The sequence below is a fragment of the Cotesia typhae genome, unplaced genomic scaffold (assembly GCF_013202065.1).
Source record: "Cotesia typhae breed Kobodo isofemale line unplaced genomic scaffold, CoteBio_Ctyphae scaffold_152, whole genome shotgun sequence".
NCBI classification, from domain to species: Eukaryota; Metazoa; Arthropoda; class Insecta; order Hymenoptera; family Braconidae; genus Cotesia; species Cotesia typhae.
Window position 1 is genome coordinate 9237673 of NW_027423776.1, and position 22579 is coordinate 9260251.

At 26.7% G+C, this 22579-nt stretch overlaps 3 protein-coding genes across 5 annotated transcripts; 2 read left to right on the forward strand and 1 right to left on the reverse strand.

Annotated features, from left to right (window-relative positions):
• Positions 1-28: 28 nt before the first annotated feature.
• On the reverse strand, positions 29-1108 carry LOC141535860 (uncharacterized). The gene is made up of 2 exons (XM_074256020.1): positions 272-1108; positions 29-208 (listed from the first exon to the last, which is right to left on the reverse strand). Exons 1-2 carry the CDS (start codon positions 812-814, stop codon positions 29-31), a joined length of 723 nt encoding a protein of 240 aa, XP_074112121.1. The 5' UTR covers positions 815-1108.
• A 41-nt stretch (positions 1109-1149) lies between these two features.
• Dctn6-p27 (dynactin subunit 6) lies at positions 1150-2672 on the forward strand. 2 transcript variants are annotated; one of them, XM_074255877.1, is made up of 5 exons: positions 1150-1394; positions 1549-1719; positions 1790-1911; positions 1970-2112; positions 2324-2672. In XM_074255877.1, the coding sequence occupies exons 1-5, from the start codon at positions 1363-1365 to the stop codon at positions 2423-2425; spliced, it is 570 nt and encodes a 189-aa protein (XP_074111978.1). In that variant the 5' UTR covers positions 1150-1362; the 3' UTR covers positions 2426-2672. The 2 variants fall into 2 exon arrangements, with proteins under 2 accessions (XP_074111978.1, XP_074111979.1); XM_074255878.1 differs by having other exon boundaries at positions 1368-1485.
• An 8902-nt stretch (positions 2673-11574) lies between these two features.
• On the forward strand, positions 11575-22579 carry Unpg (homeobox protein unplugged). 2 transcript variants are annotated; one of them, XM_074256278.1, is made up of 5 exons: positions 11575-11700; positions 11784-11950; positions 12177-12466; positions 14213-14530; positions 21743-22579. In XM_074256278.1, exons 3-5 carry the CDS (start codon positions 12232-12234, stop codon positions 22342-22344), a joined length of 1155 nt encoding a protein of 384 aa, XP_074112379.1. In that variant the 5' UTR covers positions 11575-11700; positions 11784-11950; positions 12177-12231; the 3' UTR covers positions 22345-22579. The 2 variants fall into 2 exon arrangements, with proteins under 2 accessions (XP_074112379.1, XP_074112378.1); XM_074256277.1 differs by lacking the exons at positions 11575-11700; positions 11784-11950 and having other exon boundaries at positions 12082-12466.

The following is a 22579-nucleotide window of genomic DNA, read 5'->3' on the forward strand; positions in this document are numbered from 1 at the left end:
CTTTTTGGTATCAAGCTTGGTGGAGGGCTTAGCCATGATTGTGCTCCCCTAGAGAGGTTATTAGTGACGTCAGCTCTTCCTTCGCAAAGAGGAATTCGGAGCTTGGTGGAATCTTTTTCAGGGCCACCTGGACATTTTTTACTGGGATCTCTGCCAAGATTCGTTCTCTTCTGTTTTCGATGCATTCAGCTCTCTTTCCGCAGATTACCTGCAAAGCTTGTTCAAAATTATTAAAAATTGTTGAGCCTGCCCCAAAATTGTCAGTTACTACCTTAGTGAGGTCCTCTTTAGTGATGACTGCCTGGTTCTCTATTATCCAATCAATAAAGTCAGCCATAATGTACCTAATATTATCTCTTTGATCTAGAAGGACGTGAGTCAGTCCAGCCATGACTCGATCCGTGGATAAAAAGGAGTCCTTACCTTTATCAAGGTAGCATAATTCATTGTTAACCTTGAGCTCTGTGAAGCCCGGGGTACGTACCAATTTTTTGAGCGCCTCTGAGTATCTCACCTCCTTCCATTCACTGGATTCGAAGTGTTGTAAAACGTTAACTTGACTCATTCGTTCCTCTGTTGTCACCTGAGAGATTTTCTTCTCGTCAATAGTAGTCGAGCATTCGCCTAGCTCTAGTAGTGGGGTCGACTGAGGCTCTTCGATCTCAGTAGGTATGACCTGCGAACCCTGGGGCAAAAAACGAGGCAAAAGATTAGTGAGAAAACTTAACTGACTCCTCATGCCTTCTACGTCTTCCTCTAAACGTGTCTTTTTTGCCGGGGGACCTTCGCCGGGATTCTCGCCGACTTCACTCATTGTTTCGTCTGGTTTGACCAAAAATAAAAAATAAATACATTTAACAACACTGTCTTTGGTTTAAATAATAAATTGCTTCGTAATAAATGCGCTAAAAATTAATGTTTTCGCTATAAATAATAGGCACCGGAAAAAATGGCGTGTGTCAAGATGGCGAAAACTCAACGCTATGAGGAGAGACGCGACAGTTGCCGCGCTTACAGGCGATCACGTGATATATCAAGCCCCCGCGGCCCCGCGGGGAGGTAAGTTGACATAAAAGGACCATGAGATGGCGTGGTGGTAGGCGAATTTAGGTAAATACTCAACAGCCTCTCATAGGGATGCCGTGTATCGGCTATAGGGGACATAATAAATAAAATATTTATTTATATTTTGACAGTTCAAGAGATTTTTTCACAAAATTTCTTTTATTATTTTCTAGGTTATATTTTCATTCGTAATTCCGACGTTGCCCGATGGCAGCACTTGATTTTCACCAACTCAAAACAATCGCATCTGTCAATTGAATTTTAATAATAATAAAAAATTTAATTTATTTCGCAATAATGTCAACGCCTTCAACAATGCGGAGACTTAAGTGAGTGTAATTAAATGAATCACTTGCAGTTTATTATTAACACTCTTAATAAATACATAAAAATGATCTAACTTATTTTTTTTACAATGAGGTTAAATTTAAAAAAAAAAAAAAAGTTTTACAAATTTATTAATTAATTATTTATTTATTTTAGTGTCAAAATAGCTGCTGGAGCAGTAGTTTGCGATGAAAGTATCCTAAAAGGTGACATAACTATTGGACCCAGGACAATAGTCCACCCCAGAGCCAGTATTCTCGCCGAAGACGGACCGATTGTCATCGGCGAAGGGAATATTATTGAAGAAATGGCGACAATTGCAAACAGGTGTTATTATTTTTTATTTATAAATTAATTTTATTAGTAGTCAGCTGATTTTATCAATTGATTCAACCAGACTACCTCCAGACTCTGATGTTCAATGTCCCGTGCAAACGATTGGCAGTTTCAATGTCTTCGAGACGGATTCTCTTTGCGAAGCTCTTAAAATCGGCGACAATAATGTCCTAGAAACAAAAGGTAAGTTCAGTTTTATTTTATAAAAAAAAATAAGTTTCTAAATTTAATTACTTTGCAGCAAAAGTCTGTAGAGAAGTCGAGCTGACCAGTGGATGCGTTGTAGGAACGTCATGTTCATTGATTGAACCTGAAATTGTGCCTGAAAATACTATTATTTACGGGTCGGATTGTCATAGACGTGAAATGAATGATAAACCATACGTAAGTCTTATTAATTAATTTTATAAACATTTTACAGTTAGTTATTAATTTTTTTTTTAATTTTACTACTTTAAAAAATTATGTTGAGTCGAAAAAAAATGTTTATGATAAAAATTAACAATCTTATGCTTTTAAAAAATTTTATTTACCACATAGTGACTGCAAGGTTGCTAGTAATTCAGTAATTTAATTAATTATAATTTTTTTGCAGCCCCAAGTTGGTCAGCTGGAATTTCTAGTGAGAGTTTTACCAAATTATCATCATTTAAGGAAACCTAACATGAAATTAGTCAAAATAGATCCGCAAACTTAATTTCTTATCATAAAGGATTAATAATAATAATAATAATAATAATCATTGTTACTAACAATTAATAAACTAGGAATTCAATGCGTCAAAATGAAGCGTAATTCTTGTACAAGAGATGTCACTACTATATCCGATATTTGCAGTCAACAGAGACTTGAAATTTAAATTAAAGCTTAAAAAAATAATTTTTCTATAATTTATCTATAAGAACAATAAAAATGCACGTACTCATGTAAATTAAATTGATTTATTTATTAATTTATTATAATAGTTGTTGAAATGTGGTAGAATGCATGGATATGAATGTCTAATTGTCACGGTTTAAATTTAAGCGTAAATTAAAGTTGTGTCAAAATGATAATCAAAGTTAACGCCCTCGAATCAGAACCCCAATGTGCTTCTTGTAGCGTAAAGTGGTGACCCAAGAGAACTGTCATATTTTGACGTCCATAAAGGGGGTGGTAAGCGAGACGCGTTATATTAGATTATTTTTTTCTTTCGTCAGTCAGAAAATCAGAACGAGGAATAATATAAAATAAAAGTATAAAGAGCTTGAATTAAAGCTAAAGATAGAGCGAGTCAGAGAAATAGTATAAAATGAGAGAGATGTGTTGCCGTGGAAGTGGATGTATGGACCAAGGGTGGATTGAAAATGAGACGCGACCAACAGGGAATGCTGTATAAAAATAAAAGAGCAATGATATAGATAGGGGGATAAAACCCCTAATGGTTTGACAAACGTACATGTAACTGTTTCTCATTTTATTCCGGAGTCAACCGACTGTTCAATAACCACACACCACTTATATCCTTTTCAGAACTTTTCTATTTATATTTGTAAACCTTTATTTATTGGTACTCTTTACTCCTTTCGTCTTTTTTATTATTTAATGTTAATCAGCATTTTTTTCTTCTTGAATTTTAGATTTTTAATCAAAACAGTTTTAGTTACTGCAGACCAGGTTTTTAAAAATTTATTTTTACTAATTGAGAAACTCATTTTAGATAATTCATCGAAATTTATCTAATTTTTTAGTTTCAGTTTTTTTTTAATTTATTTATTGATTTATTTATTTGTAAAGAAACGCCCTCGGCAATTTACAACAATATGATTACATTTTTATGTGTAGAATGTTTAGTAATAATGATTTAAGAAATTAAAAAAAAAATTTTTTTTAATTTAAAAGAAAAAATTATAAAAAAATTTGAAAGAAAAGAAAAACATAATATGTCTGATAGTTTATAATCACTATTTGGAAAAAATATTGCGGCTTTCATGTTTTTGGATAAAATTTCTATTTTATCTTTTTTTGATTTAAAAAAAAAAAAAAAAAAAAATCTATGGCCAATCATATTGCAAAATGGGGTTGACCCTGCTTGAAAATAATTATCTAAATTAGTTTTCCAAAAATTGAATAAACTGTCATCAAAAATATCTCCAAAATTTAATCCAAAAAATGTAAGATTGTAAAACAAAAAATTGACAGTTCTGTTTGAAAAGAGTTGCTACGATTATCAGGAATCTGATGAAATTTAAACATTAAATCAAAGTCAGTTTTTGCGACATTATCATAAGTAATTGGTGTGACGGGCGGTTGATGGACATGTACCCAGGGGTATTTTCACACCCTACATTGTGATGCCATTTCGTACTGTCAAAATGGATATTATAGAATTCATACAACAACAGTACTCAGTACTACGATCCACACAATACAATACAATACTATATATATAAGTACGCTCATGTATATCGTCTACATATACATCAGAATTGAGAAGAAGACAGAAGTAGTATAATTTCTCTCTTATTTTCACATCGAGATCGAGACAAATGACAACCGTTGCAAATTTCCGCTAATGCTCACTCACTTCAATATATTCCATTGTAATCCAAATATTCGACCAAATACACCCTCGTTTATTGATATATAACGGTGGGAATTATTCACCAACCATTACTGTTATCATTATAACAATCCCGGTTAGTATTCTTATTTTTTATTATAAGAATAAAAATACACTGGACTTTTTTAATAAAACCAAACCATTTGATTAAATTACAGGGATGAAAATATATTTAGATTTATAAAGTGGCGTGATGAGAGAGTAACACCCCTTACTCTGTTATCTTGAATATCTTGAATATCTCGTTGGATGTGATGATCAAAAGTTAATTTATGAGATCGAGTGTGAATCCGTGGGGTGAAACCAGCCGTTAAATACACCCTGAGCTTGTGTAAGTCTTTACTTATTTGTAATACTGTTAAATCTCTTGTCTACGAGTTAGAGACAAGTGTGCATTCAGATCTACATGTATAATATAACATAGTTTAGTAGAGTATAATATATTACACAATATAAATACTCACAGAAAAGAGAAGACCATGAAGAATGACAATACAACATTTGCACGCGCTACTCATCGCGTAAATGACTTCTTGACGCGATTATGCTAACGCTGTTTACAACTCTAGCTTATAATAAATTTTATGTGAATTAAGACTTGAGACACTGAGAATTACAACCAAGAATGTTAATACAAGCTAGACATCTAGAAACTCAACAATGGCGCCAGGGTGTCAGTCTGCAAATAACAAATTTTATTAAATATTTATAACTTTTAAAATAAATCATCAATTCATACTCTAGTGGTTTCATTGCAGGTCACATGTATAATTTCTTTTTTTATTCATTCATGCAAGAACCGAGTTCAATCTCCAACAGCGGAGCTATTAATTTTCAAGTTCTGTTGAGTGAATTGAAATTTTACATTCCATTCATTCGATTTAATTATTCAGCAGGTCTTTTGTTAAAAATACACAGAAAAAATAATTTTCTTGAATCAAGTAAATAATTTTGAAGAATTTGATCTTCTTGATTTGAGTAGAAAAATTCTTAAACTAAGAAATTTTTATTGGCTTAAATAAATTTTACTTGATTCAAGAACTTTTCGTCTTGATCCAAGACAATAAACTTCTTCAAAATTATTTTCTTGGCTTAAGAATTTTTCTCTTGATTCAAATTAATTTTTTTTTCTGTGTAGGTAAATAATTTTTTAACCATGTGACGCTTTTTTATTGAGGAAAGTATTTTTTTATTCATTCATTTTTCTATAAAAATGATAAAACATTTTTTTAATTTTTTTTTTTTTTTTTTAATTTTTCAGGTACATTGTGAATTAAAACTTTTTACTTTAATGGTTCAATAATTATTCATAAAATTTTCCACTGTTAATTTTCTTCGATAAGATGTCAAGAAAATTTTCCTGTGAATTATAAATTCGACTTTAATGTTTCTGATAATGAGAGTAAGTATAAGTTTAAATAAGTAATGATGTCTCGTTTAAAATTATCAGATTTTATTGAAAGTTATCCTGAAAAAGTAAATCAATAAAATCTGATAAGCTTAACGCATACTTGAACATTCAAATATTGTACTACACTTCTTACATTTTAATGAGACGTCTGGTAATATTTTTTTAACACAGTTTTATTAGCTTCGATTGTATCTATCTAACGGAGTATTTGAACTCGATATCCAGCCACTTCATAATGTCGGATTGAATAAAAATTTTGGAAACTTATCAGGTACCGATGATATGATAATTTGATGATTTTGTTCTATTATCCTGATCAGGACTTGTGAAATACAAATAAATAAAATTTTGCTTCATTAAATAATTACTTTTGTTAAATTAAACTGTAATTTCTTAAATATTAACTGTTTTAAAGATATAAGCTCATCTCGATGTTACACTCATCAAGAGCTTTCATTTGAGTACCTACATGCATTTTTAATATATTTCTCATATATACATATATATAAAATATATAAATATATGAAAAATTAATGTGGGTACTCAAATGAAAGGTCTTGATGAGTGTAACATCGGGATGAGCTTATATCTTTAAAAATATCGATAGTTCACAAGATACAAGGTACAAGATCCGATGCAGCCTAAATGCTTATCATAATAAATTTACTATCGGTGAGAAATTATATGAAACCTTGAAAAGGCACTAATTCAAATAATATAGATTTACTTGATTCAAGTAAATTTTTTTTTCTGTGTGCATATGAAAAAATTGTTAAAATATCTTTAAAGAAATGAGTTGTGGGAGTTGGACTGAAAACATTATCACCGTTCAATTTTTTTAAATTTGAAATTTTTTTAACGAGAAGGTAAAACATTTTATTTAAAATTTTTTCAATGAATTTTTAAACAATACAAAAAATTGAAAATTATTTTCTACTTTTTTTCTAACCCATGTTTTTAACTTTTTAAAAATATTATTTATTTACTGGGTATTTATACCATTGGCTGTTGCTCTTACATATATACATAAATATAAATTTAAATGTAAAGTTTATAAAAAGTGTCTTACTCGTGAGGACGGACATAAATATTCCGTTTGAGTACCGACACCGTGGAATTTACTTGAGTAAAAGAAATATACATAGACGAATGTATGTGGTGTGGGTGTTAACACAGCAAAATATCATTTGAACCCCAGTTTAGCCCGCAAGTGTAATAATCGATGCAGCAAAACATGAAAATATGAAAGCAGTAAATAAGGGTTCGCTAAAAGAAAAAATAATATAACAATAACAATTCTGAGAAACACGTGTACTTTAGCCATAGAGAATAGAGTGGTTGTACGTAAGTCTTCAATAATTCAAGAGTTATCTATTTATGTCACATTAAATATTCATATTTTTCAGTATTCTAACACTTGGAACAATTTTTCCCTTTTTGCATCTAAATAATGCGCATTTATGTTTTATCTATTGTATTATAGATACGGCACAGCAAAGTCACTCGGGCATGCGATAAACGCTTCCAAGACACAAGTATTAAGTCCAAAGGACGATTATTTGTCTGCTCTCAGCACAAACTTCGTGGTTTCGAGGATTCTTTTGTTACATCCCGGCGCATTTATCAAAACACGTCCGTTGTTTAAGTTAAAATTTTTTTTATTAAAATTTTATTAATATTTGTTATTATTAATGGAGCAAAAAATTTACATTGGGGTGGTGCAAATGTTTTAATATATACACAGAAAAAAATAAAGTCTTGAGTCTTACAAAAAGAAAGCGTAAATTTTCTTAAATCAAGAAAATCTTAAGGAAGATTAAAAATTTCTTGAACGAAGTTAAATTTTTTTAAGCAAAAAAAAATTTTTTCTTGCTCCAAAATAATTTCGGTCTTCCTTACAATTTTCTTGGTTCAAGAAATTTTTTTTTTCTGTGTATTAGTCTATATATTGAAACGGCAATTCAATATATACTATGAGGAAAAGGGGGATGGTCTCACACTCGAATTCAACATTTGAAACAGTAAAAATACTACTCTTAAAATTTATATTTTACCAGTTAAAGCAAACCAATAATTCTAATTTAATTTTTAGCTTTGCGTTTAAAATTTACCATCTTATTTTATAAATATTGACGTTGCTTGGATTAAAAATTTAGTAACTTTATTTTATACTTTTTACAGATCATAAAATCATTTTTTAGATACGAAATGATAAATATCAAAGTAAAAATTATTAATTATTATACTTAAAAATTTTCGATTTTTAAATAGCGAACATTATTGTTTGAAATAGTATTTTTTTTCCATACAAATAATAAATTGTAGAGTTTAAATGATAAATTAATTGTTTATTACAATTTAATTTTTTCCGAATGCTACATTTGATAAATTAATTTACATATTAATATACTTAAACACAAGTAAGTATTCCTAAGCATCTGAAGATAAAATTAAAATGTCATTTGTGATGGTTAATTATCTTAATTTTTTTCTATGCCTGGTGTTTTTGACGGTGATTTACGAGAATACTGTGTCACATATTTAGTGTCATGAGTAAAGAGTTTAGTCTGAAGAGAAGAGTAAAGATCAAAAGAAGCGTGATCGTCAGGAACTCAGGATGCAGAGGACCAACTCCCTTTTTATTTTTATTTTTATTTGTACTCATTTTTATTAAACTTATGTTCTATCTCATTTTAATCTATTCATTTGTCGTAGGGCCAGAGTCAACTCCGACGGATCACGGACTAGATTATCTCGGTAAATAAAAAAAAAAAAAAAACTGAGATGCGATAGTATTCTTTTAATTTGTCGGCAATCGCTTTGGCGGTTAATCAATTGTTTGCGTGATTAACATACTGCATTAAACTGGTACGTGTCTTTTTGCTATCTTTTATCTTGTTGGTTATAAAGATATATGTCTAGACTATTGACAATTATTTTTAATATATTATTTAATTATAATTTAGTAAAATTAATTTTTTAAAAATTGTAAAATTTTAATTTTTTTAATTAATATTAATTACTTGAATAATAATAATTATAAATGAGGTTTTAAAAATTTTTTCGTAAAAAAAAAATATTCTTATGATATTTCTTACGAAGTTAAATTTTTTTAAGCCAAGAAAATTTCTTCTTTTTTGGAGCAAAATTATTTCTTCTTCTTTATAATTTTCTTAGTTCAAGAAATTTTTTTTTTTCTGTGTAGTTATTCTTATTATTATCATTTATTGTTATTATTGTTGTTAAAAATTAATAATAATAATAATAATAATAAATCACATTTTTCTTTATATTAACATATATTAAAGTAAAAGTGATATGAAAATTACAGCAAAACAGTTTAAATAGATGTACCTCATAAAAATAATGTGTTTTAATGGTGATTACGCGTAAAACCGAGGCGGTGAGGCGTAAAAAAACATGCCAACATATTTTACTCTTTTTTTAAACTCAAGCTTCTTTTTTTTTCATTCAGGATATTTATAAAAAACCCATCCACAATCTACAAAAAAAAAAAAAAAAAAAAAAAAAAAAAAAAAACTACATTCTATTTTCTCCTAATTTTACTCCAAGACAAAGTACTAATTTAATATTTTTTGGACACGCATTAAAATTACGTCTATAATTTCCTCGATTGTCATAGTAATGCGCAAACACAACAACAATAATTATACAAGATATATGTTACAAACGTATTAATATATAATTTATTATTTTTTTTTAGTCGTCAGCAGGTAAAGCGCCTGAAAGGGGTGACTGGTGCTCAAGAGCCCCACGTATATACCACAAGTGTAATGAAGAAGGAGATATATATATTTATAATGATAATAATAAAAACACTTGATGATAGTTATACTTTACTTGATATAATATAACAAGCCACACGGTTAATCCATTACCGCGTTACAAAACGCACAAGCTTACAACGATATGTCTCACTGCCGCCCACCAATTTGTCAACCGTCAATTTCAAGTTACTGTATGTACTCTTTACGATCCTGTATTACTTCACGGCGTGCGCCAGCATGTTTTATAAATTTATGTATATATGATTATGATTACACATGTGCTTTAATATTCGCTAAATTCCATTTCGCAAAATACGCCGGCGCACGCAATAGTTTTATGAATATATATTTCTTCACGCATATGCGCGTCTACATAAAAACTTTATTTTTTTTTTGTTAAATATTTAAACACAATTGTTAAATTAATTATTAAACTAGACTCAAGATTGATTAGCATAATTTATGATAAGTGTGATTTACATTTGCAGTATTTTTTTTTTAGAGAAGAAAACTATTCAAATTAGAGAAGACAAACATTGAAACAATTGAAAAAATAATAAACAAGATAAAAGAAGAAAACTATTCAAATTAGAGAAGACAAACATTGAAACAATCGGAAAAATAATAAACAAGATAAAAAATATGTTACAAAAAAGATCTAAAGAGCCGCTGACGCGTGAATGTACATAAACTTGCCAGGGTCCATAAAACTCGGGGCAATTAAAAAAAATAATTTTTTTTATTAGAAGGACTTCTGCACGTGCGTAACCACTTACACATGATATTTAGTATTTAAGTAATGTAGACTATGTAGGAGCCTGAATTGGTGTGGGTCCTAAGAACAAGAATATATAATTTCTTCGTGTGTCAAGATTAGAGTACGAGATCGTCGAGCGTGAAGAGATTTAGTACTCGACGTTCCTCCATTTATTTCTTCTTCCAGAATTCAAGGATCGATGAACAAAAATTAGTTTTAAGAATTTTATTTTTTTCTTCTTTATTTACTTTTTTAATGTTAACTGTTGTTTTATTTGTTAGCCAACTTTTACGCTAACTAGGTTTAGTTTGCTGTGAAAACAAAAAGTCTATAGGTGATAGGTTAATGTGTCAGACTATTCAAAGGGTAAACAATAGTTATTAAAACGGAATAACGTATTAGTACTATTTGTTATTTTTTTTTTTTACATTATTTATTGGTGCTTATTGAAGCCTTAAAGTTCAAGTTTTATAAATAGAAAAATTAGATTTTTTATTCAGAGTATTTTTTTTTTTCTTAAATAGGTTTTTTATTTTTAAAAATTATACTTTATTTTTAAATTAATAAATTAGTAATAAAAATTAAAAAAAAAAATTTATCTATGGAAATTTTTAAAAAAATAACAATGCAATTTTTTTAGTAGTAAACTATTTTATGAATAATAAAATTTTTTTTACTCAAAAAAATATTTAGACAATAATTTTAAGCAGAATAAAATTTTCTTGAAAGAAGAAAAGTTTCTTCTTTTAAGTAACCTTTTTTTCTGTATATTTATGACGGCAAATAATTATAAAATTATAAAAATTATATTTAAAACTATTTTTTTTATTTTTAATTAAAAAATGAAAACTTTAAAAGTTTAGTAAATTAAAAACAAAAATAAAAAATCTATAAATACTTCTAAAAACTATGTATAGAAAATTGATCGTTCTAATTAAAGTATCATAAAGTAACTATCCAATTAATGTCTAACGAGGGTTAAAAAGAAGCCTAACGACCTAACCCGCCCAGCCCAGAAGCCAAAGATTAACCAGAAAATAATTCCCCGTGCCAAGATTCAACATCTCTGAAACGTGTGTACATAAGTGCAGTTATAAATAAAGGAGACAGCCGAGACAAAAACAAAAAAGAAGACAATGAAGATGAAGTTAATACAAAAAATAAACAAATAAATAAATAAATAAATTATGTTTGTACATTGTAAATATTAATATAGTCATGTGGAAAAAAGGTAGAGTAAATAAAATGTTGTATGTCTTCCCAAATAAAAAGTGAATAATGGATGCGTCTTTGGCAAGGTGTCAATTATCGACACTCTGGACATAAGCGGTCATAAAAATTTGAACGATCGCCGAGGGACATGCGAATAAAATTATTTACCTTAGACTTACATTAGTGATTACCAGAAGACAAGGTAATTGTGAATCTAAAATGAGAATTTAATCGACTGGCTAAATAATAATAATAATAATAATAATAATTTTAATTATTTTTCAGGTGAGGGAAAATTTAACAGTCTCAAATCCTGAGTGATCTAGCTTCTCCGAAGATGGCGACTGCGATTCACCGTTGGTACAACAATGATACCGTTGGTTAACACTGGTCCAATCAACGGTCCCTCCTCGACGACCTTGGCCACGCCTCGCGATATATTTCAAACGGGGGTAAGCTTACTACGCGAGTTTTTCTCATTCTATCCCTACTACAAGCTACAATACATTGTTGTGTGTAATCCGACATGGGGATTTCGCGCATGTATCGCGACAGTCAACCGTCAGCTAGCCCGGCGGTAACATCGTGCACTTTTTATTGTTTATATGGGTTCTTTCTTCTCTAGGATAGAATTTCAGTTAAAATTCGTGGAATAATTTGTTTTTATATTTATTTTAGTGCGTGTGAACAAGTTAAGTTTTACGTGCTATGTAATCGTTACAAAAAAGTAAATATGGAAAAAGAAAAAAAAAATTTTAATGAAGAAACTGATTCTTTGGAAATTACGCCGAGGCCCGCGCCTAAACCTTTTACTATTGAGAGTTTGATTGGTAACAAAGGACAGTTTATCAATGGTGTGGATAATTCTAATAATAATAAATTCGGTAAAGGAATTGATGACGTTGAACGTGAGAGAGAGTTTCTTTATCAGCAACGGTGTCTTGCTACTGTCACCAGTGCTCTCCCAGGTAATTTTTTATATAAATAATACTAAAGTTAACCGACATTTTTAATTTTTTTTTATTTATTAAATTAATTTTTTTATTTAATATATTATTTATTAATTAAATTATAACAAAAAAATATTTTTAAAAAATTTCATGTGTCATTTTTAAAATTTTCTACATGTCAAATTTTTTAAAAATAATTTTATAATAAAATAAATTATTAAAATTTTTAAATGTCTGCTATCTTAATTTTCATAATTTTAATAACACTTAAGTCAGCCGACATTTTTAATTTTTTTTTTTTTTTTTCATTTATTAAATTATTTATTATTTATTAATTAAATTATAACAAAAAAATATTTTTAAAAAATTGCACTTACAGTTTATCAAATTTTTTACAAATGAAATTTTTTTTTTTATTTTTTTATAATAATTTTTTCACTAAAAAAAATATTCTAAAAATTTTTAAATGTTGGCTAACTTAATTTTCTTCAATTATTTATTACAACTTTTTATTTGTTCCAGAATATTTTTAAATCAACAGAATTTTAAATTACACTGAAGTTAGCAGCCATTTTGTTTATTAAATAAATTAATGACAAAAAATTCGATTAATTGTTTTTTACAATTTCAATTACTTTTTTTTTTTTTTTTTTTTAATTATTTAAAGTCCGTTAATTTTAGATTATAAATTTTTATCAGTACAAATTAAATAAATAATTTTAGAATTTTTTAATTTAAAAATTAACTTTTTTAAAATTTATTGATTTAAAAAAATTTCCAACTTCAATTTAAAAAACAATGAAAAATGTATTTAAAAAGTTTGAATTACCGTCAAAAAGTTTTTAAAAAACTGTAACTAAATTTTATTGGAATAAAGTTCAATTTAATAATTTTCTCCCTTAATGAAAATATATAATTATTTTATTCATTGACCAAAACTGTCACAAAACCTTGCATTAATGTTGATAATTTTTCAACTAAAATAATTAATTAAAATAAATCAATATTAATCGAACAGGACTGATAATTGCTCTAGATATATTTGAAATTCCTCTAAAACATTGAGTATGACATTTATTGGTTTTATAATTGAATTAAAATTATATTTCAAGTGAATGAAACGAGGATACATGAATAATTAATCAGCGCAGTTGAAATCGATTTTAAAGAGACCAATAACTCCATGAGTGACTCACATATAACTGAAATTGTAAAATTCACCCGGATTTCGATTAATTTTTATATAGTTTCAATTAAAAAGCGGACTTTGGGGTGGCAAAAATATAAATATTACAGAATTTGATGTAGAAAGTGTAAAAGCCACAATTTATAATTTAATATCAAAATGATGACTCTTTCATCTTAAAAAATTACAGTTTCAAACAGTAAAAATTGCCGTTTTAATATATAGTCCATGTAAAAAATAAATTGTAGCATTTAAATGATAAATTATTAAAATCATGATTTTACTGTTTGAAATGGTAATTTTTAACAGTTGATCATTACTTATTATAAATCGACTATTACATAGAAAAAAAATTTTTTTTTAAACCAAGAAAATTGTAAAAAAAGACTGAAATTATTTTGGAGCAAGAAAAAATTTTCTTGACTTAAAAAAATTCAACTTCATTCAAGAAATTTTCAATCTTCCTTAAAATTTTCTTGATTTAAGAAAATTTAAGCTTAACTCAAGACTTTCTTTCTTTCTTTCTGTGTATTTATTACAGTTTACTTAAAACTAATAAATAAATAAATAAATTACAGGATTTGCGGTGCCATTGAGTTTGTACAATGCAGCTTACAACTGGTTACCCATGAGAATGCACGGTGGAGACGGAAGCATAACTTGCGGGCCACTGATGCCGCCACTTCCGTCGGCAAACTATCCCTCTCACCAAAACAGCAATCCTTTATCATCAAGTAGTTTAAACCTGAGTCTCTCCGGACTGCATCACCTTCAGGGTGCAGATTACCCGGGACACCGCGACGCGGGGAACATCAACAGCAACGCAGTTCTGACCGACAGTGAAGAAGACGATGGAAGCTTGTCTCCAGTCCAGTATCTATCCAAGTCACAGCACGGTAGGTTTATTTTTAATTAATTAATTAATTAATTAATTAATTAATTAATTGGCTGAACTTCAATTACTAATTGTAATGACATAATTAAAGACTCTGATTACGACCCTGAAATTTATCACGCGACTCTACGAAGAATTAATAATAACAAGAAGACTATTAGTTAGCGTTAACGAGCAAGATATTAATTTTTATTATAAAACTACCAAGTAGTAAAGATAATTCACCAATACTCGGTATTAATTACTCGAGTACTTTACTTTGATTCTATTAATGTGTCGCAACACATTGAAACACTTAAAAAAAGAAATAAAATTGTTTTTTATCGTTCATCACGTATCCGATGGGTACGAGTCGTGAATGACCGATTATTTTTCATTGATGTAATGCCGCAGGTCAAATTTATATGCGAGACTGGCTAAAAAATTCGTCGAATTCATCACCAAGCATTTTGTTTATTATGTTACAATAGATTTTTCATTATTATTTTTTTTTAAAATTGATATTACTTCTTAAAAAAAATTAATTACTAAAAATTTAAGTTTTGTTGTCATGCGCAACATTGATCTATATTTCACGCGACTATTTATAAATTAATAGTCCGGTATTAATGAACAAAAACATTAATTTTTCTTATCAAATTTACGATGTGGTTTTTTAAAATTAATGCTCAAAGGTTTTACGTCACAATTACCGGACACCTAGTCACTCATTAATATCTTTTTAATTACTTTAATAATTATTATCAATTACAGCTAATATACCAATTGTTGTATTATCGTTAATTTATAAGTAAACATATAGTTTTTAAAAAATTTAATAGCTTTGAAACATTAAAAAGCTATTATCCTTAATGAAATGAATTTTATAAAATAAACGCGATGATAGATGATACTGGGTTTTTTATTAGTTTTTTTTTTTTTATTTTCTGTTTTAAAGGACATTGGATTAAGAATTAGAGTAAAATTACTATTTAAAGCGAAATGAGTCTATTATCGAGCTGGCTAGAAAATTATCTTATTCTGCTGTAGAGGCAAATTACTTGTCGTACATGTTACTTAACCGTCGTAATTCAATATTGCAATGTATAGTTATGGTATAAATTGTAAAATTTATTATTATTATTATTTTTATAATAATTTTTTAAATTGTCAAAAATAATTGGAATTTTTTTTTTTTTTTTTTTTTTTTTTAATAAAAAGTTCTTTGTGAAAATAATTTAATGATATAATTAAAATTTTTAATTTAATTAAATAATAATTTTTCATTAGATTTTATTTTTATTATTATTATTATTATTATTATTATTATTATTATTATTAAATTTCTTTTGCCCATTTAAAAAAAAGCAATTTAAATGCTTTAAAATTAAAAAAACATTATTAAATTTCAATAAAATCTCTAGAACAATTTTTTTTATACAAATTTATCAAAGTAATAACTTTTTTTAAATGTTTCATTGATTAAATATCATTAAATTATATTGAAAAAATATATTTAATATTATTCTGATAAAATATTTAATTTTAAAGTTTAATTTCTTGAATTAATACTGAAGAAGAAATATAAAAATTATTGCAAATAAATTTTTGATCAATAATAAAAATTGTTAAAATTAAAATTAAATTAAAATACCCAAAAATTAATATTTCTCATAATTGAATAATAAAAAATATAATACCTCCAATTTCTTACTGAAGAAATATATTAAAAGTTAATTATTAATTTTTTTATCGTAATTAAAAACTATTCTTCTAAGATTTTTGAGTAATTATTTCACAATAAAATGATTAAATTCTGATTAATTTAAGCTTTATGACCCATATTCACTAATCAAAAAAATGAAATAAATGTCTCATCTCCAAGATCTAATGAAGCTAATTATTTTATCGTCGAATTTCCGTTCAGAAACAAGTAGATATGACATCTCAACTTTAACCGCGATTCTATGTGTATTAATTCACTAAAATTAAATTTTAAATCCATTTCATAATTAAACTTCGTGTCATCATTAATTACTTCCGCTATAGAGATCAGGCACTTTAATATAATATTAACATTTAATTTAACATTATTTTATGCTACAGAATCATTCTGAACGGATAGATTAATAGAAAACAAAAACCCGATGGAGTTTCTAACTCTATCTAATATAAGCTATTTTAAAAAATAAGGTCATCGTCTGGTCGTTACTGATAATCGATTTAGTATCTAAAAAATGAATTATTATTTCCTTAAAGCTATTCAAATTTCGTCATTCATAAAATTAAACCCTAAATAGTTTATTTTCCACTAAAATTATTTAAATTATACAAAGAAGAAATTGGTTTGAATAATTTTTTTATTTAGATTTTTCATTTATAATGACATGAAACTTTTAGTCACTTTTTTTTTTTTTTTTTTTAAGTAATTTTTACAAAATGTTTAAGATAGTCAATTTGAAAAAGTAAATAGTGGGAAGTTTTACGTAACCTCGTAACCTGCAAGGTCACCATTTTTCAAATTTTTTACAAACTTTCATTAAACATTCATGAACTGACAAATCGGCAAACATCTGCCCGTTTTTTACCGCTGGTCTTTCCCAAATAGCAAAAGACCCTATCGCCTTGGACATGACATGGGAGGATCAGTTAACATCCCCGCAAATGAGTAAAGTCAAAAAATCTGAATTACCATTCTGAATCTTTAAATCAATAATAATAATAATAATAATAACAATAAAAGGTTTTATAAATTTTTGTAAAAAAATTTAAAGATTAAGTCACCAGAAATTTTTATTTTAATTAAAGAAGAATATTCTTATGAGAAGAAATCTTAAATGATTTTTATTCAATAATTCATTATTATAATGATTATTATTATTATTATAATAACTCAAATTTTATAAATTTTTGTGAAAAAATTTAAAATCAAAAAATTTTTATTTTAATTATATAGAAGATAATTTTCGTAAGAAGAAATCTTAAATTATCTTTATTGAAAAATTTATTATTATTATTATTATTATTATTATTATTATTATTATTATTATTATTATTATTATTGAAAATAAAACACTCGTGAAATAATTGTTAATAAACATATATCCACGATCTCATTCCTTATAAATTTGAATAATGAATAATTGTATCAATAAAATACCATTGAGACGTCAATAATTTGCACATCTGCAGTAAATAATAAATCAGGTATCTATTAAATATAACAAAGTTTCCATACATTCAGATCCGACAAGAGATAAGAGTAATATAAATCCACTAATTATTAAACGTTGAATATTTAAAGTTCAATTGATGTATTCTAAAAAAAAAATCCCCGTTATTTCATTCAGGTCATCGTTTAACTATTATATCAAAGATGGAACATTGAACAAGCTCTGAAATTAACCTATGTATATATACATCATACCATACACGATAAAGTATAATGTACAATACTGCAATGTATTACTGAATAGAAGGCGAATCGATAATAGATAAATCCACGCGTCTAAAAATGTAATTTTCACTTAAATATTGAACGTCGGATTTTATTCGCTTTATATATAAATAAATTATTCATTTAAACTCGAGTTCTCTCGAAGATTCAATTGGTATAATAAATATAATAAATATAACACGAAGTTGATTTTTGAAAGTAACATGTCGACGGCGAGGTATATTTATTATTGAACAGGATAAGTCGTCCATCTGCAAATTGCATGATAACCTAAATTAAGTTTTATTAATTTACTTTTTAAAGTTGTTAGTCATATTTAACACCTGAAATCTCAAATATGAAGTACATACTTCTAAATGTCAATTAACTTTTTAACTGCAATTGTCACAAATATATAGATTAAAAATTAAAAGTAAATTTATGAGTACTTTGATGATCGTTATACTTCTTTTAACGTCGATTTAATTACTCTTACATTTATATCTTGAGCGGTATGTCGTCGAGGTAAATATTAGAGTGTACATGCGATAAATCGATCGACAATTGTCGTTGAGTGTAAAGACGTTTCATTTTAACATTTATTCTTGATTCTTGATGTGTAAGTGATGGATATATATGAGGATGTACCTTCACAGCTTATATTACACAGTAATATCGCAAATTTAAAACCGTAGAATATGCAAAGTACTCGGAATCGGTAATAGGTCTTAAGATCTTTTATTTTACATTAATTTGTAAATCGAAACCTCGTCAATAAATTAGCGAGATGCAATCCCGATAACTTTCAACTAGTCGACTCAATATTTTATTGTGATTTTTTATTAGTTATTTATTGTTCACTTGTTACGGTAATTCAATTGTGTTGTTTTACTATTTGTTATTGTCATTTTATTATAAGAATTTTGGTTTTATTTTTTTTTTTTTTGTTATCAAATTGGAGAAAAATTAATTACTTCTTTTTTAAAATTTTCAAATGGATAATTTTCGATCGAACACAAATAATTTTACATGAAAATATGCTTAAAAAAGAATATTTCATTCAAGAAAAGTATTTTTAGAAAAAATTTAAACTTACTTCGAAATATTCAGTTTTATTACAAAGAAGATATAGATAAAAAATTCTTTATTTAAGAATTTTACTAATTTTACGGAGCAATTTAATATTTTTAAACAAGATGAAATATATTTCTTCCAATAATTTCTGAAATGACATTGATTTATTTTTAATATTGCAGACTTTGAAGAGAAATAACAATTTTCCAAATTCTGTTTTATTGTTTAGTATTTTTCGAAATAAATTTTGAATTAGATTTTTTTTTTGTATTTTTAATGAAGAAATTTATTTTTAAATGAAGAATACATTGAACAAAAAAATTAAGTTTATCAAAAAAAAAAAAAAAAAAAAAAACAATTATTTTGGAGAGTTTCTTTATCTTGAATCACGTAAAAAAATTCTTAAATTAAAACAAGCAGCCAAATAATTTTCGTGAAAAAAATATTCTTCTTTAATTTTTTTTTTTTTTTTTTTTTTTTAAGTAGTAAGTTTAATATTGTTGAGAAAAAATAAATTTTATGCAAAATATTTAACTAAGATTTTAAAATTTAATCGACTCAATTTTTTTAAATTTTTTATTGCTATTTTTTTTTGCTATTTTCTACATTCCCAAAAATTGTTGTCTAATATTTCGTAAAAAAATGGATGAGAATCTACAAAGTATATAAATTTATATTTACATAAATATTATAAAATAAAATTTTATTTTGTTAATATTGAAGAAATATTTTTAATGTTAATAAATTAATTTTTTTTACTGTGTAAGAAATTTTAATTTAGTCATTGATATTCTGTAAATAATAATAACAAGTACTTCAGCGACTATTTGATTCTATCAGAAGTTTATAAGTTTTATAAGTAAAAAGAAAAGGAGAAATGAATAGGCGTAAACACGCATGGATTATACTTAAATATTGTTTTATTGCTTGCGAAGTGTGAAGTAATTTATGTAAAGCAAAAGAAAACTTACACTGGAGTACAAATTTTGATGAGGCATTTTTTTATTATTTAAAAGAAATTAATTTATTATCAACCGGCAATTCTGATAACTAGATTTTAAATAGATATAAAATCAATAACAAAAATTGTTTTGTTATAATTGTAAAATAAATTTTTTCATTAATTTGTCAATTACTAGAAATCGGTCATCAATGGATTTATTTTTAACTCACATAGTTAAATCTAATCTATTAATTGTAATTTTTTTTCATAAAAAAGAATATTGGTGATGTGTAATTGACGTGTTATACTTAAAGTAAAACCTACTTGACGTATTACAAATGAAATCCAACGAACTCCCTGACGCATTAATAAATCATAATCTAAAGATCTTCAAGACAGATTACTAACAAAAATGTGTCATATCAATTAATTAATTGATTTATTTGGTAACTGTTAAGTGCTCGGTGTATTTATTTAAAATTGATAAATTATCATTTAAGTTATCTTATTTTAATAGTTTAATTGCAACCTACTTATCGTATATCTCATTAAAACCATTAGCATTAATTATAATTTACGATAGGTGATAGTATTATTAATGAATTTGTAATCATAAAAATATTAATATAAATTTTTTAAGTTACTACTATTGTTAAATTAAATAATAATAACATTATTGATGATGATAATAATAATAATAAATTAGTGCTGAGAATTACAAAGTAGAAATAAAAGGAATTTAGGTTAATTATTTTTCGATATTTTTAATCATTAAAAACATAATTTAAGTACTATTGATATAAATTAAAAAAAATATTCCTATGACAAGATCAATTTATAATTATTTAGTTGAGAAATGCCACGAAAAAAATTTATAAAATTAACAAACTACTAGTTAAAAATTTCTTCAAAAATTTGACATCAAAAATTGACTATCATTAAAAAATATATAAAATTTAATTTTTTTTATTTTATTTTAAAATAAAATTTTTCTAATTTTTTTAATCATTCAAATGATAAATTTAATATCGTTGAAAAAAATTTCCTGTCTAATGGTAGCAAATTTCCCTTTAAAAAGTCATTTTATAATATAGATATCTCCGTTGAAAAATTATCTTAATTATGTGGATTAATATTCGACATATGACGACACTGAAATCTAGAAAAGAAAATAAGTAAACAAACAAATTTTATCTAGCTTGAAATTTTAATCTATTTAACATTACATTGCCCCCCCCCCCCTCTTTGACATTTTAAATGTGCCTCAATTTTTCCATTAGTTCTTAACAAGAGAAAAAAATATAATCTGTTATATTTTAGGGAGGGAGTACTGTACTCTGATAATTTATTATAATAAATTAATTATTTTATCATAATGTTATTTATTATTTATTTATTTAATTGGCCATGAAGTCAAAACTTCTTGCGGTCATTCAAAATTGATGCAAAAATCTTGATGTAATATTTACTTGATTCAAGAATTTTTTGTCTTGATCCAAGACAATTAAATTTTTCAAAATTTTTTTCTTGGTTTAAGAATTTTTTTCTCGATTCAAATAAATTTTTTTTCTGTCCAATTTTAAAAATTATTTATAACAAGTCGTTCAAAACTCCTATCAAGAACTTTTTATTTAAAAAAAAAAAAAAAAAAAAAAAAAAAAATTAATTTGAAAAAAAAATTAATTTTTTTTTAATCTTAAAAATAATAATAATAGTTTATAGTCCATAATTTTTCATGTAAAAAAAAATAAAGCTAATTGCCAATAATGTATCTATTTCAGACTCAGAAAGCGGTAGAATGTCAGCTGAAAGTGACGACGAGGGTGTTAACGACATCGGAAGTGCCCGCAGAGAGTCATCGAATTCAACAGGATCCTCGGCAAATAATAGCAAAGCCAGAAGAAGAAGAACAGCATTTACCTCTGAGCAATTACTGGAACTCGAGCGTGAATTCCATGCGAAAAAATACCTCAGCCTCACAGAGCGCTCACACATCGCGAATACACTCAAATTATCTGAAGTCCAGGTGAAAATTTGGTTCCAGAACCGTCGCGCAAAGTGGAAGCGCGTAAAAGCAGGCCTGACTGCAGGCAGCGCAGGTTCTGTGGGTCGGAACGGGCATAATGGCCAGCCTGGAAACGGCCCAAGAATTGTGGTACCGATTCCTGTTCACGTCAGCAGACTTGCAGTTCGCTCACACCATCATCATCTGGAGAAATGTCCTCAGCCCGCGCACAACAGGTCCTCGAACTCGCCTTCTATCAGTACGGGATTGAGACTGGGGAACGGTAATCCTGAAATTAGTCATCAGCTTGGCTCCAATGCTGGATTACGGGCCTTCACCGCTGTACCAGTTCACCAACAAAGCACTCCGGGAAGATAGCTGAGCATTTGAATATAATTATTATACTTAGTCGTTAGAATATTATTATTATTATTATTATTATTATTATTATTATTATTATTATTATTATTATTATTATTATTATTATTATTATTAGACTTTTTTATTATAGCAATACGTTTTTTAATAGTAGTCGTTTTTTTTTTTTTACAATTATTTGTTACTAAATACCAAATATCTCTATATAAATTAGTCTAAGCTCGATTAGGGTTTA